We start from the raw sequence: 26777 nt of genomic DNA, 5'->3' as shown, positions 1-26777 counted from the left end.
AGAAGGGAAAACCTGGGAGAGAAGCAAGAGAAGGGCTGGCACTGTACCAAAAGAAATATACTCTTTATCTGGCTTATGTAACTGTAGCCCATCTGTATATCTCCTTTACATTAACAATTTTTAAAGGGGATTATGTATACACAACCTAAAATTAAGAAAAGTAAGTGAAAGGATGAGTTGGGAGAGTTGGGTGAGAATGTTGAAAGGGGTAACATTGATCACGATTCACTGTATTTTAAGTACTTTGGTGAACGGTAACTCCTTTGTACAACTACTTAAAGATAATAAAAGTATTCAAGAAAATGTTGGAGAAACAGAAATAAACACAAAAAGATAACTACCAATGAGTGGCAAGAAACACCATTTGCTTTTAATAGTAACCTTATATCTAAATGCTTACTTGTTTCAGGAATAATAATCAAGAATTAGACAGCAAGGTAGAATTCTAGGTTATATAACAATATGGATTATTCAGAACATAGTAATATCCTAACTGCATGAGAAATTGATAGTTGTGCTGAGCAATATTTTGTAGGCCAAATTCCAAACCTTATCTAGTCCTAAAAGGAAATTTTAAAAAGAAATGGCCATTAATGTTTTCAGTTGGTAAAATGGTGTTACATTTTATAGATAAGAGTATAATATAGCTAAAGGGGGCTTCCAAATCTAGTTATATAGTGGAGAAACTTTCTTTGAGAATTCATGCCATTCTTTAAGGAATATCATCAGTTTTAAAATTGCAAATTAAATAAAACATGTGTCTATACCTTCATCTGGAGAACTACTGTAATCAATAGGACCAGGTGGTTTCATTGGAAGCAAACTGGATGGCAAGGGGATCAAACCTTTTCCTTCTACAAGGTATATTAATTCTCCAATCTAAAATATAAGCATACAATAATACAGAAATTTAAGTGGCCATAATATATGCTACATGTTGTAAGGGAAATATTTATCCTGTAAGTCCTTTTCATGCTTTCTTTTCTGAGAAACATAGCCTCTAAATAGGTGTATGATATTAAAGCTTCAATATACCTCTACCACAGTGTATATCATACTTCTACCACAGTGTATATCAGAATGGATTCGGATAGACATTCAACTACTTGAAAATCAAAATGAAACAAACCTAGCTTTGAAGTTGGAATTACAGTGTCCTATAATCCTATAATGTTAACAAATATTACCTGCCTGGTTGAATTGAAGCCCCAGCACTGGCATACACACACACACACACACACACACACACACACACACACACAATCATGAAATCTGAGATCAAGTCTAAAATTAAGTTTTCAGTGGTAAGTCAAACGAAGAACAAATTCACTATTTTAACACAGAGACTATGTGTTCACTTTTAATTTGTAATTTTCCCATCCTATTTACCTAAATATGTTGATTTACTCAAATAATAGTACATATAAAAATTAATATCAATGAGTATAGAGTAACTATAATTACACACTGAAACTAGTGTGCCTGAATGGAACTAGAACTACAATTTGACTACCCTATAAAAACAAAAATGACTCGAGAGTTTATGTAAGACCAGTAAACTGCTATTTGTCAGAATATTTCCCGCAAGGATAAATTATGAACAGCGTTCCAGTCACTAGACAAAAAATATGAGGAAAATATAATTCTCTCTCCATATATGTGTGTGTGTATATATATATATATATGTATATGTATATATATATATGTGTATATATATATACACACACTGTGTATATATATACATACATATACATATATATCTGTATATACACACACACACACATATATTTGTGTGTGTGTGTGTGTATGTGTGTGTGTGAGTGTGCCAGTTCTGGGGCTTGAACTCAGGGCCTGAGTGAGCACTGTTCTTGAGGGATTTTTTTTGGGGGGTGGTTGTTTTGGTTTTACTCATCATGGTGTTGAACTCTGGGCCAGGTTCTGTTCCTTAATATTTTGATTAAGGCTACTGCTCTACCACTTGAACCACAGCACCACTTTCAGCTTTTTCTGAGTAGTTTATTGGAGATAAGAGTCTCACCAGCTTTCCTGCCTGGACTCACTTTGAACTGCAATCCTTAGATCTCAGCCTCCTGAGTACCTAGCATTATCGGAATGAGCCACAGGTACCTGGCTTGTTCTTGAGATTTTGCCCAAAGCTAGCACTCTACCTCTTAAGTCATAGTTCTACCTCTAGTTTTTTGGTGGTTAATTGGAGATAAGAGTCTCCAGACTTTTCTGTGCAGGCTGTCTTTGGACTGCAATCCTCAGAACTTAGCCTTCTGAATAGCAAATATTATAAGCATGAGCCACCAGCTTAATCCTGTATTTTATACACATATATTATCTTTTAAAAATTATTTATATTATCTTTCAAAAATTATTTTGTTGGGCTGGGACAGTGGTTCAGTGGTAGAGCGCTTGCCTTGCATGCCTGAGGCCCTGGGTTCGATTCCTCAGCACCACATAAGCAAAAAGAAAAAAGTCGGAAGTGGCACTATGGCTCAAGTGGTAGAGCTGCTAGCCTTGAGCTGAAGAGCTGAGGGACAGCACCCAGGCCCAGAGTTCAGGCCCTATGACTGGACCCCCCCAAAAAAATATTTTGTTGAATTTGTTCATTTTCAATATTTAAATTAATTTCAAATATTTTGATTATAATTTTAATATTTAATTTTAATATTAAAATAAATTGTAATAATTTAAATTATTTAAATAATTTTCAATTAAATTTAGTATTTAAGTAAAATTTCTATTTGAAAACACACACTATAACTGAAAATATTATGTATTGGAGTCAGAAAATGTATTGGAGTTCAGAAAATTGTAGTTCAATGTAGTGTCATTACTTCCTTCCATGCCTCTTGGAATAAAATTAGTCCAGGCAAAGAACATTAATACTCCAAAAAAGACTTAGGTATAGAAATCCCAACTCTAGATACTGTGTTAAGAAAAAGAAAATTATCTGACACTTAACATAAAGTTATCCCTTGTTCTAATAGTTACATGTGCAAGTTACATCTGCTCTTGATTACATATCTTCAGTTGGCATACTTAGCTGAAATTCTACTGTATTTTTTAGAAAAATGCTAAATTCCATTTGCAATTCTAAGAAATCCTCATAGAAGATATTTATTTCTCTTCTGTATTCTGTTACATGTAGTCCTCAAAATAGCAGTTACATGCAACTTTACAGAAGACCAGCTGTTAATTACTGGGAAAGGGGGACACAACACTGAATTTCAGGAAAGTTTGGATCTTGGCTCTTTTATTAATTAGCTGGGTAATCTTGGCTAAGTTATGCATGTCTTCCAAATACAAATAAACTCAATTTTAATAAAAGTAAAAGAGAAATAAAAGCACTGAACTAGGCAGAAATATCTTCATTGTTTTCATTAGCCCTAACCTCTGTTTATTATATTATCTTGGTTTCAAGTATTACTAGTTTTTATAACTAATTTGTTTCAAATAGTTGAGTAATACATTATTTTTATGGTTACACAGGCAAATAGGAGATAAGCAAAATGTCTAAAATGTTAGAATTTTAAATTACATATTCTAAAGAATGATAATCATTGTAAGTGACTGTATGGCTTTGCCATAATTCTAATGTTAACTTGACCTGTAAGAACAATCATTGTCATTTGAAAATGATGGTTTTACAGAATAATGTAAGAAATAAAGTAAGTCAGATAAACGAGCTAACGGCAACAATGAAGACAGATTAAAACCTACAAAAAATACTATGCCTGCAATGTAAATGTTAAATTCACAAAAACAAATAAAAATGTTTTTGTTTATACACGGAAGTGGCCTTACTACTTGACAGTTCTCAACAGGTAGGTCTTACTTACAAAGAAATCTTCACATATTTACTAAGAGCAGGAGCTAACTAGGTGGGCTGGATATTTGATTTCTAGTTAAGCATGTAATTGCATTTTGATGAAATATGTAAATTAATAGATGTTTCTCCAATGAGCAACTGTAACTTAATGCACTCTTTTAACCTAGGGCATTATTTCCCAACAGGAAGATAATTCCAAATTTGTTATTTATCTTAATGTTTTTTTTTCTGATAAGGACACAACTAAATAAAGATACATCAATATGTATAATTTTATTTTTATTTATTTAGATTAAATTAATGCTAATATATTTCAAAGAATAAAATCAACCTATCCACTGTATTATTGACCATTCATTCCATTTTTTTCTGAAGTTATACTATAGTTAATTTTAAAAAGAGATTTTGAAACATTTGATCAAACTACTGACAACTAATAATAACTATTCAGCTGTAACAAAATTTACTCATTATCAGTGGTACTCTTGATATTCCTGATGGTAAAGTTTTTGCCATCCAATTTGAGGACTAAAATTACATACATTTTGTAGTCTCCAGCTCTTTTCAAGTGGCCTGTAATTCTTTTAGGAAGTACCCCAGTATGGAAGTGCAGATCCAGATTCTGTCTTACCTCTTTATTACTTAAGATGATAGCGCAGTAACGTATGTGCATGTTAAAGGGAACGTAGTATAGCTCAAAGGTTGAAGATCCTTTCCCTTCCAAATGTATGCTATTATATGAGCAGAAGAATTCTCGTATATAAGTGGAGTTAATAGCTATCAAAATAAGACACAGATATTTGGTATGTAATAAATACTATTCAAAGGGGCTATTTCCACTAGTGATTAACATTTGGGGATCTATAAAAATGTTGAAAGCATAGAAACATAAAAGTGTAAAACAAAAGTATGCCCCTCCAAGCTTTGTATAACAAAAATGTGCAATATGACCTTCTATTAAAGATTCCTTAACAAAGCATTTTGTTAGAAAGAGAATTTCACTATTGTTTAACTTATGTATACTTATTAGATTTGCCCATAAATCTCCAAAATGTTGTGGACTCTGTAATTGTCTAATTACAAAATATAACAGATAATTTGAACTGAAAATGACTGTTTTTCATATTCATTACTACTGTTTAGTATACACAAATAGATACGTTTATATGTATTTATCCATTTATATACAAATTGATCACTTACACATATAAAATTATATATATGTATATATATATGTATATATATATATATGTATATATATATATATATATATATATATACACACACACGTGGAACACATGAATATATTTTTGATATGGCCTTGAGTATAGTAGTAGGGCAGGCCAGCTGAGTGACTTCATCCTAACAACTAGTGTTGTGGAATGCAGCAGAACAGCAGGGATGTGATTTCTGATACAAAATCTGAAAAAGTAACTGAATTAAAGCATCAATTCTCTCCAGGTACTTTAGAACACAGCTGTGCTATAAGAATCCTAGCCATATGAAAAGGCTCCCAGCTGAAATCCCAAGGAAGAGGTAGAATTAACTATCAGACCATGTGACATGACTCAAGCTGACAGCAACTTTAGGAGAGACCTTGAGGTAGCTACCTGACCTCAGTTTTCCCAGCAATACAAGAGAGAATAACTATAACTGAATTCATTTGTTTGATACCAGGACATTCTAGGTTGTTTGTCTTTTAGCTTTTATTTATTTTCCTATCTGATATTCTACCATCTTGTCTAGACCTACAGTTATTTCATAAAAAAGTAAACATGTCTTCCTTTAAAATTGAAAACTTGGTGATAGTTGGGATTTAAATAGATTTAAGTAGGATTAGAAGAGAGAAATCACATCCCCTGTAGGTTGGAGGACACTTTCAGTGTGGTGAAGGGGAAGGTATCATCAGAGTCTTCTGAAGGAGGGCAATACTGTAGCCTCCTGTCCAACCAACCATCCCCAAGACTTATCATTTTATATTATGTTTTTCTCATTAAAATAAGTCAGGAACAAGTACAAAGTTTAACTTGGAGTACTCACAGGTTTTGAAGCCATTTCCAGAATGAGAATAGCCCCTATGGATATCATATTCATTGCCACTCATACAACCACTGTCACAAGAAAAGAAGAAAGTGATACCAACAGTACTCACCAAAAAACTCAATACAACTGACTGAATTAAATCTTACAGAATCATGAAAAAGATGTCTGTCTACAATTTGGCATGTTAAAATAAATGTTTCAAGTTCATGTGTGTTGTGCGTCTGTGTCTGTGTCTGTGTATGCATATGTTTGCAAGCAAGTACCAGTTCTTGAGTTGAGCGCTTTGTGCTGTTACTCAGAGTTTTGCACATGACTGATCATTCCACCACTTGAATTAGGCCACTAGTCTAGCTTTTTTGACTGCTAATTGTGAATAGACTCATGGACTTTTCTGCCTGGGTTGGCATCAAATCTTGATCCTCAGATCTCAGCTTTCTATATAGCTAAGATTGTGAGTGTGAGCTACCAGCACCTGACCTTCAAATATGATGATATTTATGTTATTTTAAAAATTCAAAATTACAAAACTACAAAAATATTTCAAGTTTCCAGCACTATTTTTATAAAATAGAGATAAAAATTCAATTTTTACCTTAAAAGACTGTCAAAATGTACTTATTATTATGATATTTGTACATTTTGACAGTAAAGTAGAAACTCAAAAATTAAGAGCTCTCAGTTTAGGACTAAACAAACACTCTCATCAAAAGAGTTTCTAGAACCTTTTCCTTGACAAAATTCTCTTTTCTGCTTATTATTTTCATATTTTCTTCTGTTTTAAAAAGTAAAGGGGACACTAACAGTTTTAATATCTTGGAGTGGAGTTTTGGTGATGTACTGTAGCAAATTAAAGCCTCAAGCAATTGCTTCACTGACAGGTTCCAGTTCTTTCAGAATCCACCAATTCTAAGCCGGGCGCTGGTGGCTCACGCCTGTAATCCTAGCTACTCAGGAGGCTGAGAGCTGAGGATAGTGGTTCAAAGCCAGCCCGGGCAGGAGAGACCGTGAGACTCTTATCTCCAATAAACCACCAGAAAACTGGAAGTGGCGCTGTGGCTCAAGTGGTAGAGCGCTCGCCTTGAGCTGAAGAGCTGAGGGACAGTGCCCAGGCCCAGAGTTCAAGCCCCACAACCGACAAAAAAAAAAAAAAAAAGAATCCACCAATTCTTTCACAGAGCAATCACTGAAGAAATCAAACATTTTATAATAGATAAAATACTTAAAATTTCCCAAACATTAACATAAATGTAATACTCTTTCAGAAAATGAATCATATTCATTTTAATCACAGCAGGATCAGCACAAGAGTAATGATGGTTTCTGATGACTTTGACATTGGGATTTGTATGCAATCAAAATTACTAAATTTTCTCCTGATCTTGTTTTTTGCATTTAAAATATGACATTGACACTACTGAGTATCATACAAAAATGAATAAATTAATAAAGTTCAAAAATATAATAGTAATAATAAAAAATATTCATGTGTTTCACTAGTAGAGACCGACATCATCTTTTTCCTTCCTTTCTTTGAACTTTGAAATAGTTTCAAATTATAATTTTTTAAATGGCTATTTCATAGTTTTAAATGAATAAGAACTATAAATAAATCTTTTAAAATTTCTTGTTTGATCAGAAGTCAGTTTATTTTTAAGCTAAATATAGACTTGATAAAGTAAAAGTTATTTTTAATCTAAATACACAACTCATGGAATAAGAGAAATAGTTGAGCTTCGTCCATAATCTTTGTTTCCAAATTTACCAACTTGATAAGGTCTATTTGTATCTCCAGTGTAAATACTTAGGGTAATTTGTCAATATTCAAGGAACTAAACAGATGAATGGAAAGTTCTAGTCACTGATTTGTCTAGTTCCCTGCTGAGGTAAACCGCTCAGGTCAAGTAGATCGGGTTTGATCTCTGTCTTTGGTATCTGTTTCATGGGCCAAGACTCACATAAATCACTTGACATTTTTTCACCCCATTATCTTTTCATAAAATAATACATTCTAACAGAATGATTTGTTTTAGGACTGATGTTAATAATCTGTTCATACACACATCTATCTGTCTGGCTGTCTACTCATGTCCACACAAACATAATGCTTTTAGGATAAGGGATTCACTATTCAAACCAAGACCTTGTGATATTTTTACTGATCATAACTACTATGAATAAAGAAAATTTACATTTTCATCAAGGATATATTTATAGAAACTTCATGTGCAGTACATACGCAATGGAATTTTACTCAACCATTAAAAAGAATAACACTATGTCATTTGCAGGAAAATGTATAGACAAAGAACTTATATAAAGTGAAGTAAGCCAGGCTCATGTTTCACTCATGTATAGAGGCTAGAAAAAATACAACTATGCATGCTAACATACAAGGGCTCAATGCATTTATACACAAACTGATAAAAGGTGGGTATATTTAGGGGAGGAATCCAAAGGCACAACTTTTCTGAACAACTATGGTATTGTTCATCAAAACAAATACCGGGAAGTGGAAACATGTGGGGGATGATAAAAGTGGGAAAGGGCACCAGAATGGAAAGATGAGCAAATGTAGTTATTATATTCAATGTACATGATATAAAAAATGAACTATATAACTTGAGGGTAGAGATGGAAGGAGAAAAATGGGAAAGAATGAAGGAAGGCGTGACATTGACCAAGAAGCAATGAACTCATAACCTGATTTGTAGAATTTTATCCCCTTACAATAATAAAAAAATTCATGTGCATGAACCTACTAACACTTAAGCACATATTTCTCTAAGCATGTAAATAATATAAATTAAGCATTTCAAATAAATGAAAACTATTGTGTAATTCTACCTATCTATCATCTATCTACCTCTCTCTCTCTCTCTCTCTCTCTCTCTCTCTCTCTCTCATTATACATAAAACAAATTTCCAGAAGCACTAATTCTTACAACCTTTTCTCATATACTATGTGTACAAAATATTTAGGCATTTACCTATGCTTAATTATTCGTCCAGGATCAGTTAATTGTGACGGCAAATGGATAAGAGTTGTGGATTCTACCAGAGTTATACTGAAATAGAAAAATAATTGGTGTCAATTATACTGCAACAAAATTTGGATATCCACAAAATATTATTGTTTTATATTTTCCTGGATCATTTATAAAATTATGAAATCATATTATAAAATGTTATTAAAATCAGAAAAAATACAATTTAAAACATTCATTTATCCTTGTTCTGCAGCTCAAAGTATACATATTATAAAATGGGAAGACATTTAATATAAATATTTGAAATAATATTACTTGATATTAAAACACAAATAAGATTTTCTTTTATATGAAAAGGCAACAACTAATTTTAATAGCAATAACATTCAAAACATCTACTGACTGCAAAAATTATAGTACTGAAATAAAAAAGAAATCATACAGTGGTACTAATACATAGCCAGAGCTTTATGCATAAAGTATAATTTCAAATTATACTTCCAGGAAACAGAAAGCATATCTTTCACAGGTAGTATGAAATGTGGGAAGGTAATTAACCCAATAATTTCCTGGTAGAGATTTGGCTAGTAGTGGTTAAGCTCTTGTCTAGCAAACACAAAGTCTTCAGTTCCATATTTAGCATTGCAAAAGTAAATATCTAGAAAATGAGCATATTATTAAATATGCTGTCTTCTGGAATCTCACAGTAGTACAGTTCTTCTTGTATGATAATGTACATTCATTCAAGAAAGATACATATTCCTTTGTGAGTTAATGTGAGTGAAGGTATTAAATAAATGCAAACATGAATGTACAATCCCCCTTGAATTAGATTGCTTACTTTATCACAGATAAAATAGAATAAACAAAAAAATCCTGCTGTAATAGTAGATGAAAGATACCATTAAAATCATGGCTGTTATAACCCCTGTTTTCACTGTATTTGATGTTGGTATAATTTGGGGAGGAGAGGGAAAAAAACAAATTGCTTAGATAGGGATACAGGTGGACCCGTTGCAACAATGAGAGGTACAAAATGCTATGCTGAAAAACGAACTTTACAATTTGGGGGGAGAAGGGGGAAGAGTGTAGTTGTGGAGATAGGAGGGCAGGGATGGTAGGGGAAAAACAAAGGAGGAGGCAACAATGCTTGATTAAAAAAAAAGTATGCATTACCTTGCTCATGTAATTGTAACCCCTCTGTACAGTATTTTCACAATAAAAAAACTTATTAAAATTTTTAAAAAATCATGGCTGTTAATGTGGTGGCTCATGTCTGTAATCCTAGCTACTCAGGAGGCTGAGATCTGTGGAACATAATTCAAGGACAGCCCAGGCAGGAAAGTTCATGCATCTCTTATCTCCAAGTAACCACCAAAAAAGCAGTGCCTCAAGTGGTAGAATGCCAGCTTTGAGGAAGAAGTTCAGGGACACCACACAGGCCCCAGAATTGCCACTATATACAGGATATATAGGATTATATATTGAGGTTCAAAGAAGAATATGATAACTTCATTAGAGATAATATATTAAAAACTAAATAACTCATGTCATACTGGTTATAATTTTTAAAAATTATATAATACATTAAATTTACTTGCCTTTATTATATTGTATAATCTATTTCAAACATAATTTGAATATTAATTCTCTTTGTTTATTTACAATTTTTGAATGCTATATTTATGTAAGGATAGATTCAAATCCCCTAAACTAGTCAGGTGTGGTGGTACATGTCTATAATTCTAGTACTTGGGAGTCTAAAACAGAAGGATTGCAAGTTCCATACCACTGTGAAAAAGACAAACAGTATTAGGCCAGCCTTGGCTTCATAGGGAGACCATACTTCAAAAAAAATACTTCTGTTAGCCATTTTCCCACTGCCAAAAACATATACTTCTCCTAAGAATTAGCCTCTGAAATCAATGATCAAAACATATTAAAGTATTACAGTTTGGGGGGAAACAAATGTATAACATTTTTCCAAATGCTGCGATATTTAGATTTTCTTTCAACTTCAACACTAGAAAGCAGAAGCATAGGACTAACTTTTTAAGGTTGTGCTTTTCTCTGAAAACTGCAGCCAGACATTTGGTTTACTCAAAGATACTTTTTAATAGTGGGTTAACACATGTGCTCCCATTTTATTGCTTACACTTCAAAATAACAAAATGGAACAAATTATAAGCTACAGTATTCTTGCTTACATGTATGAGAAAATAAAAATGTTATAAATAGTTGTTTCAAGAATTTTCTTCTATTCTCAATGATTGATATTATCATAAACTACCAAAATCCTTCATAGTTATGAAAGACATTGAAAATGGTCAAATAGTAAATAAATCATAAATTATTAAATAATAGGCATATTATATCATATTCAGACTTCTAGTCTCAAAATAATAATAGTGAGTGAGTCTTTAAACTGGAAGAATTAGAGTTTCTAATTTTTAAGCAGTATATGAGATATCTTCCTCCTCATCATGAAAAACTTCTAAGAAATTTTATAGTGCCTTTGATTAAAAAATTATTTCCATCAACTTATCTGACCTTTTTTGCTTGACTCAGACATATACTAGATATTGCAAATAAGGGAAACCATGGGACCTATGTTTCTTTGGGCCTGGCTTACTTCACTTAATATAATTTTTTCCAAGTCTTTCCATTTCCTAACAAATGAAGCAATGTCATTCCTCTGATGGAGGCATAGAATTCCATTGTGTATATATACCACATCTTCTTGATCCATTCATCTACTGAGGGGCATCTGGGTTGCTTCCATATCTTAGCTATGATAAATAATGCTACAATAAACATAGCTGTGCTGGTAGCTTTAGTATGGTCTTGTTTGTGGTCATCTGAGTAAATGCCCAAAAGTGGGATTGCTCGGTCATAGGGGAGCTCTATATAGAGTCTTTTGATGTTAGGGGAATGAACCCCAAGATAAGTATCCAAATGTTTTTTGTTATTTTTTCCTTTCATGAAATTGTTTCTAACATATTTATAAGATGATTTATATGTTGCTTTGTATGTCCCTCCCCCATGGTATAACCTATGCTTTCACTGTATTTAACGTTGGTATAATTTGTGGAGGGGAAAGGAAAAAACAAATCGTTTAACTAGGGATACAGGTGGACCCATTGCAACAATGAGATGTACAAGTCGTTATGTCGAAAAATGAACTTTACAACTTTGTTGAGGGGGGAAGACCAGGTGGGGAGAAGGGGGAGTATGGGAAGGGATGGGAAGTGGAAACAAAGAGGAGGCAACAATGCTTGATAAGAAATGTACTCGTTATGTTGCCCATGTAATTGTAACTCCTCTGTACGATATTCTCACAATAAAAAAAAATAAAAAATATATTATTTCCAATACATTGCAAATGGTTTTGCTGCTGATTCTCAAGATGGACATATGCACTAATAAGGTGCAGTATAAATTAAATGCAGTGTTCTCTATAAAAAGGCATTTTCTGATTAATTCAATATTCCAGTTTCAAATATTAGAAAATAATAAAAATAGAAGTATCTATTAATTATAAACTTATTTTCATCAGATAATGTAATTTTATTTTTTTTTAATTTTTATTTTTTATTGTGAAAATACTGTACAGAGGGGTTACAATTACATGGGCAAGATAATGAGTACATTTATTATCAAACATTGTAGCCTCCTCCTTTGTTTCCTCTTCCCATCCCTTCCTATCCTCCTCCTGCCCCCCACCCAATCCTCCCTGCCCCCAGCCACCAAAGCTCTAAAGTTCGTTATTGACATAATGACTTGTACTTCTCATTGTTGCAATGGGTCCACCTGTATCCCTATTTAAATGACGTTTTTCCCCTTCCCCTCCACAAATTATACCGACATCAAATACAGTGAAAGCAGGGGTTATACTGTGGGGGAGGGACATACAAAGCAACAAAGAAATAATCTTATAAATATGTTAGAAACAATGGCATGAAAGAAAAAAAAATTTGAATACATATCTTAGGGTTCATTTCCCTATATTAATTATAAACTTTAAAGATTAAAAAAAGTACATCTCAGAAGGAAGCTTATAGATATTTTTAATTGATATGATCAAGTGGAAATTCTAGAAGCATTTATTTACTTTGATTATTTCTCTTAATTTATCTGATGATGCTAATAATTTTTCAGGAATATAAACAGATGTAACTTTTCTGAAATGATTCATGCTGAAGTGATAAAATTATAGATTTCTCTTGAGAGTGGAGACAATTACAGTAAATTTATATTACAATACAAATTACCTAAAGTCTCCACCAATGGGGAAGTGATTTTTCACATTCAGGATGATCTCTTTCCATTCATAACAGGGAGTTTTACAGCATTGAAGTTCCTAAAATAAAACAACGAAAACAAATCTTACTAAATAATTATTTAAATACCCTAATTACAATATTAACTATTAATTATCCTTATTTATAAACTTTAATTATAATGCAAGCTTAAAAATATTTACAAGATGTCCAGTTAAATATTACACTCACAATTTATGTAATTCTCCCCCCCCCTCCCCCGCCAAGTCCCACAATACTATAATCTGTGAGGGAATGGATAAAAACTTTATTTATCAGTATGTGGTTACCCACATTTGTAACTATAGCACTTGGGACAATATAACAGGAGGATCTTGAATTTTAGTCAGCTATATAGCAAGAAATTGTCTTTAAAAATAAATTCCATAAAGATAGTAAATTACAGATAATTACCTTTGGATATGATTTATTAAACAGCAAATAATTACAACAGTGAAACCAACTAAACACCATGTTGGAAATGAACTACATACAATTTTTGAGGGAGAGAAGTAGGGAGGAGAAAAACGGAGAGAATGAGGGAGGGGGGTGGCACTGTTCAAAAGTAAATGTACTAATTACCTGACTTATGTAACTGTAACCCCTCTGTACATCACCTTTACAATAAAATTTAAAAACTTAAATGAAAGAATTTAAAATGCCTGCTGAAAAATCCATATAAATATTATAACTATATACACAAATGTATGTATACTCATCACTTACCCATTTCAATATGTGAATGGTTTTTGTTTTAGTTATTTTGAGGCACTATGACTGAACTCAGGACCCCACGTTTGCTAGGCAACCATGTTATCGTATCCTCGTCCTCACTTTTCTCTTTTCTTTTTAACTTGTATTTCACATTAACTTTGCCTTTGCTAGCCTTGATTGTCCTACTTCTCCTCTAGGCATGACATCCTCTGTGAACTATGCTAAACATATTAAATTTATTAATATTATAATACTATTTTTCAAAATAATGTGTCTCAAATTGACCATCTTAAATTTTTTTAATTGACCATCTTAAATTTTTTTAATTTTCATGGAAGACATAATATTTTGGAAATAATAAGCTATATGTATACATGATACATCTAGGTATAGTAGGTGTGTATGTGTATATCTTTGAGTATGTGTGTTTCTGTATATAAAACTTGTGCTTGACTGTGTCATGATAATTATATTGTGGAGGCTATACCTGACATAAGTATCATAATAAATACATAGAAAAAGATGAGAGTTACAATTATCCATTGTAAAATGCAAATACTAGATTTGGAATCTGGTTCTCAGCTGATGCTCTACTATTTGAGCCAGGCTTCCAGTATTACAGTTAGTTGGTTAATTCAAGATAGAGTCTTGCAGACTTTTCTACCTGGGTTGGCTATGAAGAATAATTCACTGGATCTAAGCTTTTTCAGTAGCAAGGATTATAGATCTGAACCACTGGCAAACAGTTTATTCAGAGGAATTCTGTGGGGAAAGTGTTCCTAGAAATTCTGTATTTTTAAGAAGATAATGTCTTGCTTTATTCTATTTCTCCATTATTATCTAATCTACTATTCAGTGATCTAAGACCATAATGTTTAAATGGGCAAGTAAACAAAGTTCCATGAGTTACAAGTGTCTGTTTTTCTGCCTTGCAATCACATTGGTAATATACAAAAATATCCTTAAAACTGTATATGGTAGCTATATGTTGCTCTAGAGAATTTATGTGAGTTGAGGACTCAAATGGTTTTTCTTTCTTGCTATTGTTTCTAACATATTTATAATATGATTTCTTTGTTGCTTTGTATGTCCCTCCTCCACGATATTAACATCTGTTTTCACTGTATTTGATGTTGGTATAATTTGGGGAGGGGGAAAGGAAAAAACAAATTGTTTAAATAGGGATACAGGTGGACCCATTGCAACAATGAGATGTACAAGACTTTAGGTCAAAAAAGGAACTTTACAACTTTGGTGCAGAGGGAAGGGGGACTGAGAGTGTGAGGGGAGGATGGGAAGAGATGGAAAGGGGAAACAAAGGAGGAGGCAACAATGCTTGATAAGAAATGTACTCTTTACCTTGGCTCATGTAATTGTAACCCCTCTGTACGGTATTTTCACAATATTTTTTTAAATAAATAAATAAAAAGAAAAGTAACACATTTTCATTATTCAAGAGGAAAACAAAAAATGGACAACATACATCTCAGTGGCAAATGCTAAGTTCCTGTTTTAGGTATCACTGTCTAATAAACCAGTCTCTCCATGTGGGCATCTCCATATGAGCTTCTCACTGCTCTTATACTACTGGCCTCCTTGAGCCTGTCTTTCTACTCATTATTGCCTTCAATACTGCAAATGTTTTATAATCCATATGGAAATTTAGATATAAAAATTACAAAAATTTTTACATTGTTAACTATATATCCATGGCAGAAAATTGCATTTGGAGACCAGTGAATCTTAATATCAAAACCATTTTCATAGGAATCTAAATGTCCTTCTTCCTCATATTTTAGATGTGAACACCATCACCTTTCAATAAATGGCAGCATTACCATGAACTTTAGAATGAATTTGCTCTATTAACCTTCATTCTAAACAAGACATAAACATAGTCCCTTTAACTTAAATCACAAGTTCCCATGGGAAGAAATTTCAAAGATTTGGAGCCTTCTAAAGGCAAAAAAAAAAAAAGAGGAAATAATAGCCATGCTTATGAGACTCAAAAGTCTAACAATAGAAACAATCGCATATAAATAAGTAAAAATTACTTACGATTGCTTTAAAATTTGTGACTTCTCCCTTTAGACCAAAAGCCAGTGTAGTACCTCCTAGTCCATCCCTAGGTTTTGAAATTAATAGCAGTGAAGCTTCAGCTTGATGGATGAAGCGACTAGTAAATTTCATAATGAGGATAAATTCATTTCTATTTAATGAAGATAAAAGAGGAAACAATTTATTAGAAAAGGTCAACTGATAAGCTTTTATTCAATGTATACTATGTACCTGGTACCTACACTCTGAAATGCACTCACTTGTACAAAAATTTAAAGTCTGTAAAATCTAAATTTAACTTTCAAATATACACACACTTAAATTTTCTAACAGTGAACCACAGGAAATCATATATATATATATATATATATATTATATATACACACACATACATGATATATGATACATATGTCCTATGCATAGATAGATAGATAGATAGATAGATAGATCTTATGTACCATGTATATGCTTTAAAATTGACAATATTTTTTAGACCAAAAATGAGCATAGGGTCTCTTATTCCATTTTTAGGTTTTAAAATTAATAGATACATATATCATATATGTATTTATATTTGAATTATATATATTCATAGCATGTTTTATTAAATCTTTTATTAAATTTTATTTTATTGTAAAGATCCTATACAGAGGGGTTACAGTTACATAGGTAAGGTAAAGAGTACATTTCTTGTGGAACATTGTTACCCCCTCTTTGTTTTTTCTCCTACTATCCCTTCCTTCCCCACCTCCCCCACTCCTCTCCTAAGAAGTTGTAAAGTTCATTTCCAACATATTGTTTTATGAGTATCATTGGACAAACTCTTTTTATTATTATTATTGGTTTTGGTTACATAGAAACTGTGTATGAAAATGTATTAGAAAATCTAGAACTTAACAAATACCTAAACAGCAGTTAAAAATAAATTGAAGGTCAAATTCAAATAAAAGTAGCTAAGTAGGAATGTTTGTTGAGAGAAGTCTTCAATTAAAAGAAGAAATAAGGAAACAATATCCATTTCTCTTAATTTTCAGCCTTATAGAACACACTTGCAAAAAAACAAATCAAAGGATTTGGAGGAGGTTCTATTCAGCACTTATGAAATGAAAATGACTGTGTTGAAACTGGATACCCAAATGTTTTAAATGAAATTTAAAATGGCCTCTATTCCTAATTTGAGTTTGACATACTAAAGGCTACAATTCACAAAGTAGCTAAAATTAATGTTCAAGTTGAACCAAAATAGGTCAGGTAGTTATAATTTACTAAATTTAGTAAATAAAATCCAGGTAAAGTTCTGTAGCGGTTATCAAATTGGTCAACTCTTGTTAAACTGACACAACTGTTTTCAAATCATTTTTGTATTATTAAATAGGAGTATTTTCCATCATTGGAACAAATCAACATAGCAAATCTTATTTTTGATCTATGAAGACTCATATTGAAATCATACTGAATTTCTCAAATCCTTCCTGTGTTTTTCTTTTGTGATTTTTTTGAGGATTGGGATAGTTGTAGAAACATTAAACAAGTACCATAAGAATATAATTAGCTAAAAATGAAATCGCTATACTATTACCACTATTGGGAGGTACAATCATTCATATACATTGTATATCTTAGATCACTATATTTCTTTTTAAATACTATGTACACATCCATGCACAATGACAATGAGGTGATAAAGGAAAATTGGAGCTTCTTTGAAGAGATATTTTTAAACTTTTGCTCAATTGTTCTTTACTCTCTCCTAGTTTCTAAAATTTCTATAATGACATTTATAGGCAGAACAACTATACAAAATGATACGTTATTAAAAATGTATAATTTAGTGTGTAATAGTTCTGATTGCTGCAGGAAAAAGAATTGTAGAATATAATGTTATCTCTGTGGCCTACACACATGTTAATTAATTAAATTAAATGTATACATAAAAACTGCTGTTTATGCTATTTGGATTTTTAAAGATAAAATTAGTAAGAATTTCAGAAATATAGCTTTATCTCTGAGTGATTGTCTTTCATTATATTTTATCCATTTAAAAATATGTCACTCTTTTACAATTATAAAAATATTAAATGTCTAGAGTGAATATACTCAGTGAAGTAAAATCTTAAATAAAAACTCACTTCGGAAGAATTGTAATAGTGTTCCCTTCCTGGGTGAGAGAGAAGTCAGTAGCATCTCTCCCAACAAATGTAGCAGTATATATTAAAGTTTTCGTGCTTGGATTTTTCAATAGTATCTATGCAGAAGTAGAAAAGGTACAAATAAGTTGTTGAATTTAAAAACTATATAATTGCATATTTTAAAAATTGTTATCAAATAGTTATACAATCTAATCAGCAACTCTATCTTTTCTTATATGGCTGTCTTCTATATAGCTTGTCTATCTAGTTTATCTGAAGTCTGGAGGAAGAAGGAGTTTTCAACAAAGGAAGTGAAAGATGAAAATAACCTGATTATCACAGACTTGAAGACTAAAATTAATGAATTACATTTCATTTTTCTTGCAATGGGGGATTTTTAACTTGGAACTTACAGTTGCAATAGATGGATTTTTAACAGAGAACTTCCATAATCCAATTCAGAAAAAGATTAGTCTGTCTGCCCAGTGTAGAAAGGACTGTAGAGTTAAAGACTTAGCTCCAGGCTAAATGTGACAGTTTAGTTAAGCATTGAATGTTTAAGAGTTAACTATAATGAATTACTATTTAATGTAATTGATACTCCTGTCTCCGTATAGCTTAAATAGAATATTTATAATTCTTCTAAAATTTTATTTTAAAGCCAAAAGTCTGTTCCATTATAATTACAGCTCAAGTGCATTTAGTATCAAAAGTCCTTGAATATCATAGCAGTTAGGAAATTGTCACCATAAATATTGCTTAGCAAATTCTCTGGAGGTTTTTTTCTGATAAAATAAAAATAAATAAAATTAACAGAGAAAATCAGATCTCAATTTTTTTCTAAGAAAATAAATTAGAATAGGAGACTTACCCTTCCCTAAATTAAGCCATCTATACTTTGAGGGAAAAAAAATCTGAATATTCCTGATTTTTAACTAAATCCAAACATCAGTCATTGAAGATCATCACAGTGGATTACTGAAGATCAAATATGGGTAAGTTTCGCATCAGAAGTAAGTAGTTAGCTCCCTTGCTGATGAAACTTTCAGATGAATATTTAAAATAGTCTTAGGAAAGTATAAATTTTGTTTAAGCCAGAAGAATCTTAATTTTCATAAAATGGAAAAAGGAAAGAAGGAGTCATCCTTTTCTTATAAGCATTGATTCTTGGTGATTATTATGAAATCTTTTCCATTTTTCTGACCTTTACTTTCCTTTTACAATTAAGTTTGACAAGGAGCATTCAGTTTTTAATAAAACCAAAACACTTAGACCCTTCATTTTACTTCTTGTTACTTTTGAGCTAAGAATGAAACATTTAAAAATCTCTTGTAAGTCTTTAATTCCTTATGTCTTTTGGCCCAAAGACCTCTTACCTGGCCTACTGCAGTGTCATATAGAGTACAAAGAAAGGGTACCACCCTCTTGGGGAGGAATGCAGGGAGCCTTTCATACATGTAAACACAAAGCATTAGCATCAAAATAGGATTTGGATCACAAATATCGGTGGCCTAGTTTCAAAGGAAAGAAATATGTTAGAAAGTATACAGAAAAAATGCACAAAAGAGGAAAACATAGTATCCAATTATTAGATTACTTTAAGATACTTAAGTTATGTCAAAAGATGAGGATATTGAAAAATATACAGAAAACAAACTATTATTTTGAAGGAGAGTCGTTGACCTAAGGGTTAAAAGATGAATTAGACATATTGTAATTAGAACATTGCAATGCCTCATAAAACTCAAAAGACTCCATAAAAGTGAGCCAGCACTTGCAATAATATGACTGAAGTAACTAACGTGTCATGTTTGAGTATCTAATTCATGAAAAGAAAAATGACAAGTACACAAACTACTGAAGTAGCAGATGATGAGATTTTTAGTCAAAAGCTCATAGGAGACAATGTCGAAGTAGATCTCAAAGAATGTTTGGCCTTTCAATAAATGTCTAGTATGAAGGAGAGGTTGTATTGTATCAGAAAGGTTAGTATCCCAAAGCAAGGATATAGAGAAATACCATCTTTGTTAGGAAAGAAGTAGAAATTGGACATGTCTAAGGTAAGGGATAAGCAATTTCATAAAGTACAGATAAGTTCTGGGGTCATACTGTGGAGGTTCTGGAGGCCAGAATAAGGGATTTCATTCAGGCAGGGTATATGGTAGTTAGGGAAATACTTTGTTAGAACAGCCAAAACTAGTGGAAAATGTAACTACAGTAATACACAAGATAAATTAGTGATAGTGTTTAAAATTGATTGGAAATAAAATCCGAAGGTACAGAGGAATAATAGGACAGAGAATAAACATACCAAAATGGAAAGTGAAGCCAAGAGCACAATCAAGAGCAAAAGAAGGTAAGCTTCCAGCCTAGGCTTCCAGCTCAGAGTGCCTCTGAGCTCTTAGAAAAAGGTAGAGGAAGTGGAAAGATTATATATAGCATGTTTGTAACAAAGAAGTATTGGAAATGGTGTGAGGCAGGTACCCAAAGACAAAACAACAAAACAAAACAAAAAACCATCACAAGTAAGTAAGGAACTCTGTCATTGCCATTGTAAAGGTAACTCTCTGCAATTTCTGCAAAATGGATATGAAAATTTCTTATGACTTAGTGGCATATACTCAAGTCAGCAACTGAAAATGACCTGGACCCAGCCTGGAAATGCAAATAGAGTTAACCAATATCTAATGTTTTATACAATCGATTGTGAAATTTGGCAGCAGTTTCCAGAGAATGATGATAGCCCCTTTGGCCATCTGTTAGTTTACATTTCCTCATGCACACTTGTCCTTTGGAAGAAGGAAAGGCTTTGCCAACTAGGAGCATGTCTTTTCAGTGAAGGTGTGAAGTCCCTGGGGAAGACATTAATAGTAAAATAAAACAAAATGTGGAGCAAACAAGTATGTCTTTGCAGGGTAGTTCTGCTTAAAAGTATGATTTGAGGAACACATAACTTTATACTGAATCCCAAAGTTTCTCACCAGTATTGTATGGTCTCTTATGCTTCGATAATTATTTGTGATAAGAACAAAAGTAAAAACAAAACACAAGATATAGATCTGATCTAAGGAACATCAGTTGGCCCTTTTCCCTTTATGAAAACAGTGCTTATCTATTGGATTAACAAAAGAGAAAAATAAACTTCAGTAGTTTGGATGTTGAATGCCCCTCAGATGCCCATGTATTAAAGGCTTGATTCCCAGCATGGTACTACAGGAAGGCGATAACTTTAAGAAAGGATGGTTTTTCCATAAAACTAAGGAAAATCAGTCATGCAATATCCTCAATATATGCTATTTTTCCACATTCTCTAGTCTGTTCACACTATTTCCATTAAGCAAACAACTTCTCTCAGAGTACTACTGATTAAATCCAATACATCCTCAATTCTACTTTTTTTTTGGCCTACATTTCCATTAATATTTAATCAAGTGAGTCAAACAGCTATCATTTTTTGGGGAGAGGGGTCGGTTGTGGGGCTTGAACTCTGGGCCTGAGCTCTTCAGCTTAAGGCAAGTGCTCTAACTACTTGAGCCACAGTACCTCTTCTGGTTTTCTGGTGATTTATTGGAGATAATAATCTCACAGACTTTCCTGCCCAGGGCTGACTTTGAACTGTGATCCTCAGATCTCAGTGTCCTGAGTATCTACCCTTATGTAACAAGAAAAAAACTTAATAAAGCAGCATATATTTTGATTATTATTATTGAAAACTTGGTGTGAAAGGCTAAATGAAATTACTATTTACAGGTTAACATATAATAAAAATGTATATAGGTACTATAATCTCTACAAAAACATATTTATTGCAAAAGCAAAGCAAAAGTGCCATGCATTGGGAACTCATAATCTTAGCTACACTGAAGGCTGAGATCTGAGGATCAAGGTTTAAAGCCAGCCTGGGAAGGAAAGCCTGGGAGACTATTTAATTTCTAACCACCAAAAAGCCAGAAATAGAACTGTGGCTCAAGTGGTAGAGTACTATCCTTGAGCAAAAGAACCCAGGGACAGTGCTCAGGTCCTGAGTTTAAGCCCCAGGAGTAGCTAAAAACAAAGGCAAAACCAAAATTTTTCACGTTGTGACATTCAATCAGGAGATAATTCAACATCTACATTCTAATAATTCTTTTCCTATTATTTCAGTTTTGATTGTAGGTATATTAATAATGTTCTCAAGCGTGATTCTTATGGTTTCTGATATCTGGACTAGAAGTATTTCTTTAATATGTATAGACAAGTGTGTATATCTACTAAAATTATACTCTCAGTTGTATAATTATATACAACTTGGAATAATTAAACATGACTTTTTAAATATGGAGTAGATTTCTCAGGAGACATATTTCCATTTCCATACTTCAGCAACATCCCTCTTTCAATTCAGATTTAGAATCTTTGAACTAATAAATGAACAAAATAATAATGAATAAGTGAACAAAAGAAACTCATAAAATGTGTATATGAATGTGTGCTGAAAAAAGGTACCCACCTGTATGTTCAAGTCGAAGTTAATTTCCCGAAGACTGTTCACAATAATTAGGCAATTGTGTAGATAATGTTCAGCACGTACTGGTTGTGTATACATATGTACAAAATAAGGTTCAATCTGAAAAAGAAAGTAATCAAACCTATTATTGATGGAATAAAAACTGCTGCTGTTAAAATGTCATCTGTAGTTCAACAAGGAATTATTGAAATCCTAACATTTGTAGTAGATTATAGCAATCCAAAGGCAAAAATAAAAAAATGTCAGCACTATCCAAGTTCATGTTTTTTACTTAACACACTTAAAAGATGTGCTCTAAATAAAAGTACTTCAAATTTTAACCATCAAATTCTCTAAAATAATACAAGACTCTTATGCATTGAAATAATACTTACCAAAAATGGGCAATAAGATCCCAACAAAGTTGCAAAAACAAGCCCATCTGTAAGGTCTACATCAAAATTTATTATCCATCTCTCACCAGGAACAAATCCTATTTTGAAAATGAAATAGAACAGATATTACAGTATTTTACTTGATGATCAGATATAGAAATTTGACCAATGGTCAAAGAATACTTTACCATTTCTTAGAAAACAAAAAACATAATTTTGGAAAGAAAAATAATATAAAAACATCAGAACATTAATACTATAAAATATATCTGTAAAATTTAAATAGTTGCTACAAGCATAATTACAACATGAAGCATTTTGAAAAGTACCCTACCATGCTTTATTGAGAGAAAAGTCTAATATTTGAAAATTAACTCATTCTGTTGAATTATTTTACATTCAAATCTTTGTCCAATGTTCATCAACAGGCATGAATAAGAAGGCTCAAAAACATGCTATTGCTTTCTTACAGTTTCAGTAGCAATCTTTATTGGATGGAGAAATATATCTACCTATAGAGAGTACTGAAAAGAATGTAGATTTATGGCTTAAAGGAATCTGAAGTAATCTATAAAAGACACAAGATATAGCCGTGCAATGGTGGCTTATGCCAGAAAAGCCCATGAACCTAATCTCCAATTAACCAGGAAGAAGTTGGAAATAAAGTTGTGGCTCAAGTGGTAGAGTCTAGCCTTGAATGCAATGGCTAAGAGATAGCACCTGAGTTCAAATTCCAGTATTGGCTTACATAGACAAAAAAGTTATATATACATATGTGTGTGTGTGTGTGTGTGTGTGTGTGTGTGTGTATAAGATGGAAGTTATAAAAAGATTACTAATAATAGAAATTGTTACTATGTTGACATTGGAACAAAAAGTGAAAGTATGTGGATACTGAGTAAATATTAGGAAAACTGTCCTAAAACAAGTAGACAGATGATTTTAAACAAGAGATAATTGATTCTATTGAAATTCCAGGGGCTCATACTTGTAATCCTAGCTACTCAGGAGGCTGAGATCAGAGGATCATAGTTTGAAGCTAGCCCAGAAAGGAAAGTCCATGAAATTCTTATCACCAATTACTTACCAAAATGAAAAACAAAAAAGGTACAAGTGAAGCTGGGCTCAAATTGCTCAGAGACAGTATCCAAAGCACTGAGTTCAAGCCCCAGGACCAGCACAAAATAAAAAAGTCCAAGATTCTTCAGTTTTAGATAAATTACCTGATATAAAAAGGGGGGAGTGTCCATAGTGCCATCAAATTCTTTATTTCTATTTTTTGGGATGAAGCACCCAAGATAGGAAAAATAGGACACGTTCATCGCATTTATGTGAACTTCACAAATTAAGATTGCATTACAACAGGAAGTGCTAAACTTTCGGGGGTGGGTTGCTATGAATAGAACCCAGGGCTTTGGGCATACTAGGCAAGTACTCTACCACTTGAACTATACCCTCATCCTCAAACTTAAGGTTGGTTTGAACCACAGATGTCCTAGACCCTTCACACAAAACCGCTGCCTACTTTTTCACCTGTGATTCTTTAACATGAAACACTTATATCGGATCTCTATAGCACATTATCCTACTAAAAATTTTAGTAAACACAGATCACAAGAACTTTTCAAGTAATACAGAACAAAATAACACTTTTATATATTTCCTGACATAAACTTATAAATAACTTTGATATAGGATGTAATAATATCACAGTAATAATTCTAATTCCAAATTGTTAATTCTCAGAATGATAACGTAAGTATACCTCTCAAGGTATAACTGACAAGTAAAATCGTATTGTGAGATTTTTTTATATAATTACACATTGTGTAATTCTTCACATGATCATGCTAGTTTGCATGCTAATAACTTCACATAATTAACATTGAGTGTGTGAAACACACATTTTATCATCATCTATTACAGACACTAGAGAAAGCATACATTCCCTTAAAGGCATTTAGCCTTCAGAGTCTAAGGCTAGTTTCAAATGTCCTCGAAGGTTTGCAATTCAATCCAATCATGGAAAGGTTTGCATTACAATCCAATCATGAAAGAGTATATATAAAGTCTGAGTAAAAGCCACGATCCTACCTCAGGTAGGGGAACATGTTCTGCAATTTCACTTCTTTGTTACTACAGACTTGCAGGAAAACTCTGTGTCTGAAACTATTGCACCTTGAGGCTTTATGTTCTGGTACTCACTGTGTACTTGGCCTCTACCAATTCACTAATAATTCTATCTCCATATTTAATGTCTACCACACCTGAGCATTATTACAATTATCTCCTTTTGTCTCAAGCACTTGCTCTTCCTTGGTTTTTGTTGAAACAAAAGCACTTTGTTTCCCTGAAAGCACAGCTTTCTAAGAAATTCAAGAAAAATCAGAGATTCGCTGTCTTTGTGAATTTGTCATTGTAAAGTGGAACAAAGGTTTTATTTTGGTTTTTTTTTTTTTGTTTCTAGATTTTATTTCTCCACATAGAAACAGTGGCATCTACTTTTATTCAACCCATCACAACATTGGAACTATTTTTATATTACATGTCAAACACCAGTAGGCATGGACTGCTGTTGTTCTCACTTTCAGTGAGAATAGAATAGCAATGATCATCCAGAACAATGTTGGAAAGAAGTAAAAACAACACCTGAAAGCTCTTCTCTAATCTCTCATCCCCATGCTGTGTCTTGTCATTTATATCCAAGGGTGCTGCCAGTCACTCTCTCCCCTTTGCTGTTGATTTTCTCTGTATGATGGCTCTCTTGATAAAGGCTATTGTTTGTAATTACACTCCTTCTAAAAGTTTTGTTATCCGAAGTGAGTAAATTGGCAGCACTGGCATCAAATGGATGCTTACCAAAAATGTAGAATTTAGGCCTCATCCAGTACTCACTGAAATACAAAACCACCTTAATAAAATACCCAGGCGATTTATGTTCACATTTCCATTTGAGAAGTGGAAATCTAAGGTTTTGGAAAGGGAATAAATTATCTGACAGAGCCACTATTGGTCAGGAAACACATAATTGAAGTGATTCTCAACATATTTTTAAAATTTTAACTTGGAAGTTACATCTTTTAGTTCTACACCACATTATTTCAGAACCCCAGGTATATTAAAGTAGTAATGATAGTGCTAATCTTAAAGAGTATTGTGGATTGGGGACATAGCTAGTAAGTATAAAATTTAATTATTTAATGCTCTGAAAAAGTAAGGATGTATAAGCACCTATTTTTATAACTATCATAAATATCATAATTGGCATATAAATTCTATTTTAGTTGATTATAGCAACACATTTTATAATAGCTTTATTGAGAAATAATTTACATAACATAATTTCATCCAATTTAATTGTTCAATTCACTGTTGTCTAGGATATTTGGAATTGTACAATTGTTATTACTATCTATATTCAGAATATTTTAATATTTAGTTGGCACGTAATTCTCTATTTTATGGGGTAGAGTGTAACATTTCAGTAGATGAAAATAATGTGTGATTATCAAATTTAGATAATTAGCATATCTATTGCATCAAAAATTTATAATTTCTTTGTGTTGAGAACATTCAAATCCTCTCTTCCAAGTATTTTTAAATAAATATCTAAGGAGCAAATTATCCAATAAAAATAGGCAAATAAAGCTTGACACAATGTCTCACACCTGTAATCCTAGCTGCTAAAAAGGCTGAGATGTGGTTCACAATTCAGAGTTGGCCTACACATAAAAGTCCAAGTAACTCCATCTCTAAGATAAGTAGTAAAAAGCCATGCTGGAGGTGTGGTTCAAGTTCTAAAACAAGC

The 26777-nt window shown here is 32.4% G+C and overlaps 1 protein-coding gene across 1 annotated transcript in view; it reads right to left on the bottom strand.

The window, feature by feature from the left end:
* Cfap47 (cilia and flagella associated protein 47) overlaps positions 1 to 26777 on the bottom strand; it is a 236069-nt gene that overhangs the window by 100024 nt on the left and 109268 nt on the right. The window contains exons 34-43 of the mRNA XM_042702461.1: positions 22970 to 23067; positions 22578 to 22694; positions 19465 to 19599; positions 18089 to 18204; positions 15960 to 16110; positions 13140 to 13228; positions 8869 to 8946; positions 5879 to 5949; positions 4470 to 4615; positions 768 to 879 (exon numbers count right to left, since the gene is read on the bottom strand). Of these exons, the coding sequence (XP_042558395.1) occupies positions 768 to 879; positions 4470 to 4615; positions 5879 to 5949; positions 8869 to 8946; positions 13140 to 13228; positions 15960 to 16110; positions 18089 to 18204; positions 19465 to 19599; positions 22578 to 22694; positions 22970 to 23067 (1113 nt within the window). The remainder of the gene's footprint in view (positions 1 to 767; positions 880 to 4469; positions 4616 to 5878; positions 5950 to 8868; positions 8947 to 13139; positions 13229 to 15959; positions 16111 to 18088; positions 18205 to 19464; positions 19600 to 22577; positions 22695 to 22969; positions 23068 to 26777) is intronic.

This window comes from Dipodomys spectabilis, unplaced genomic scaffold (genome assembly GCF_019054845.1).
Source record: "Dipodomys spectabilis isolate Male_0828 unplaced genomic scaffold, ASM1905484v1 ptg000324l, whole genome shotgun sequence".
NCBI classification, from domain to species: domain Eukaryota; kingdom Metazoa; phylum Chordata; class Mammalia; order Rodentia; family Heteromyidae; genus Dipodomys; species Dipodomys spectabilis.
The sequence above is the reverse complement of the archived record's forward strand: the minus strand, read 5'-3'. Positions and strand labels throughout refer to the sequence as shown.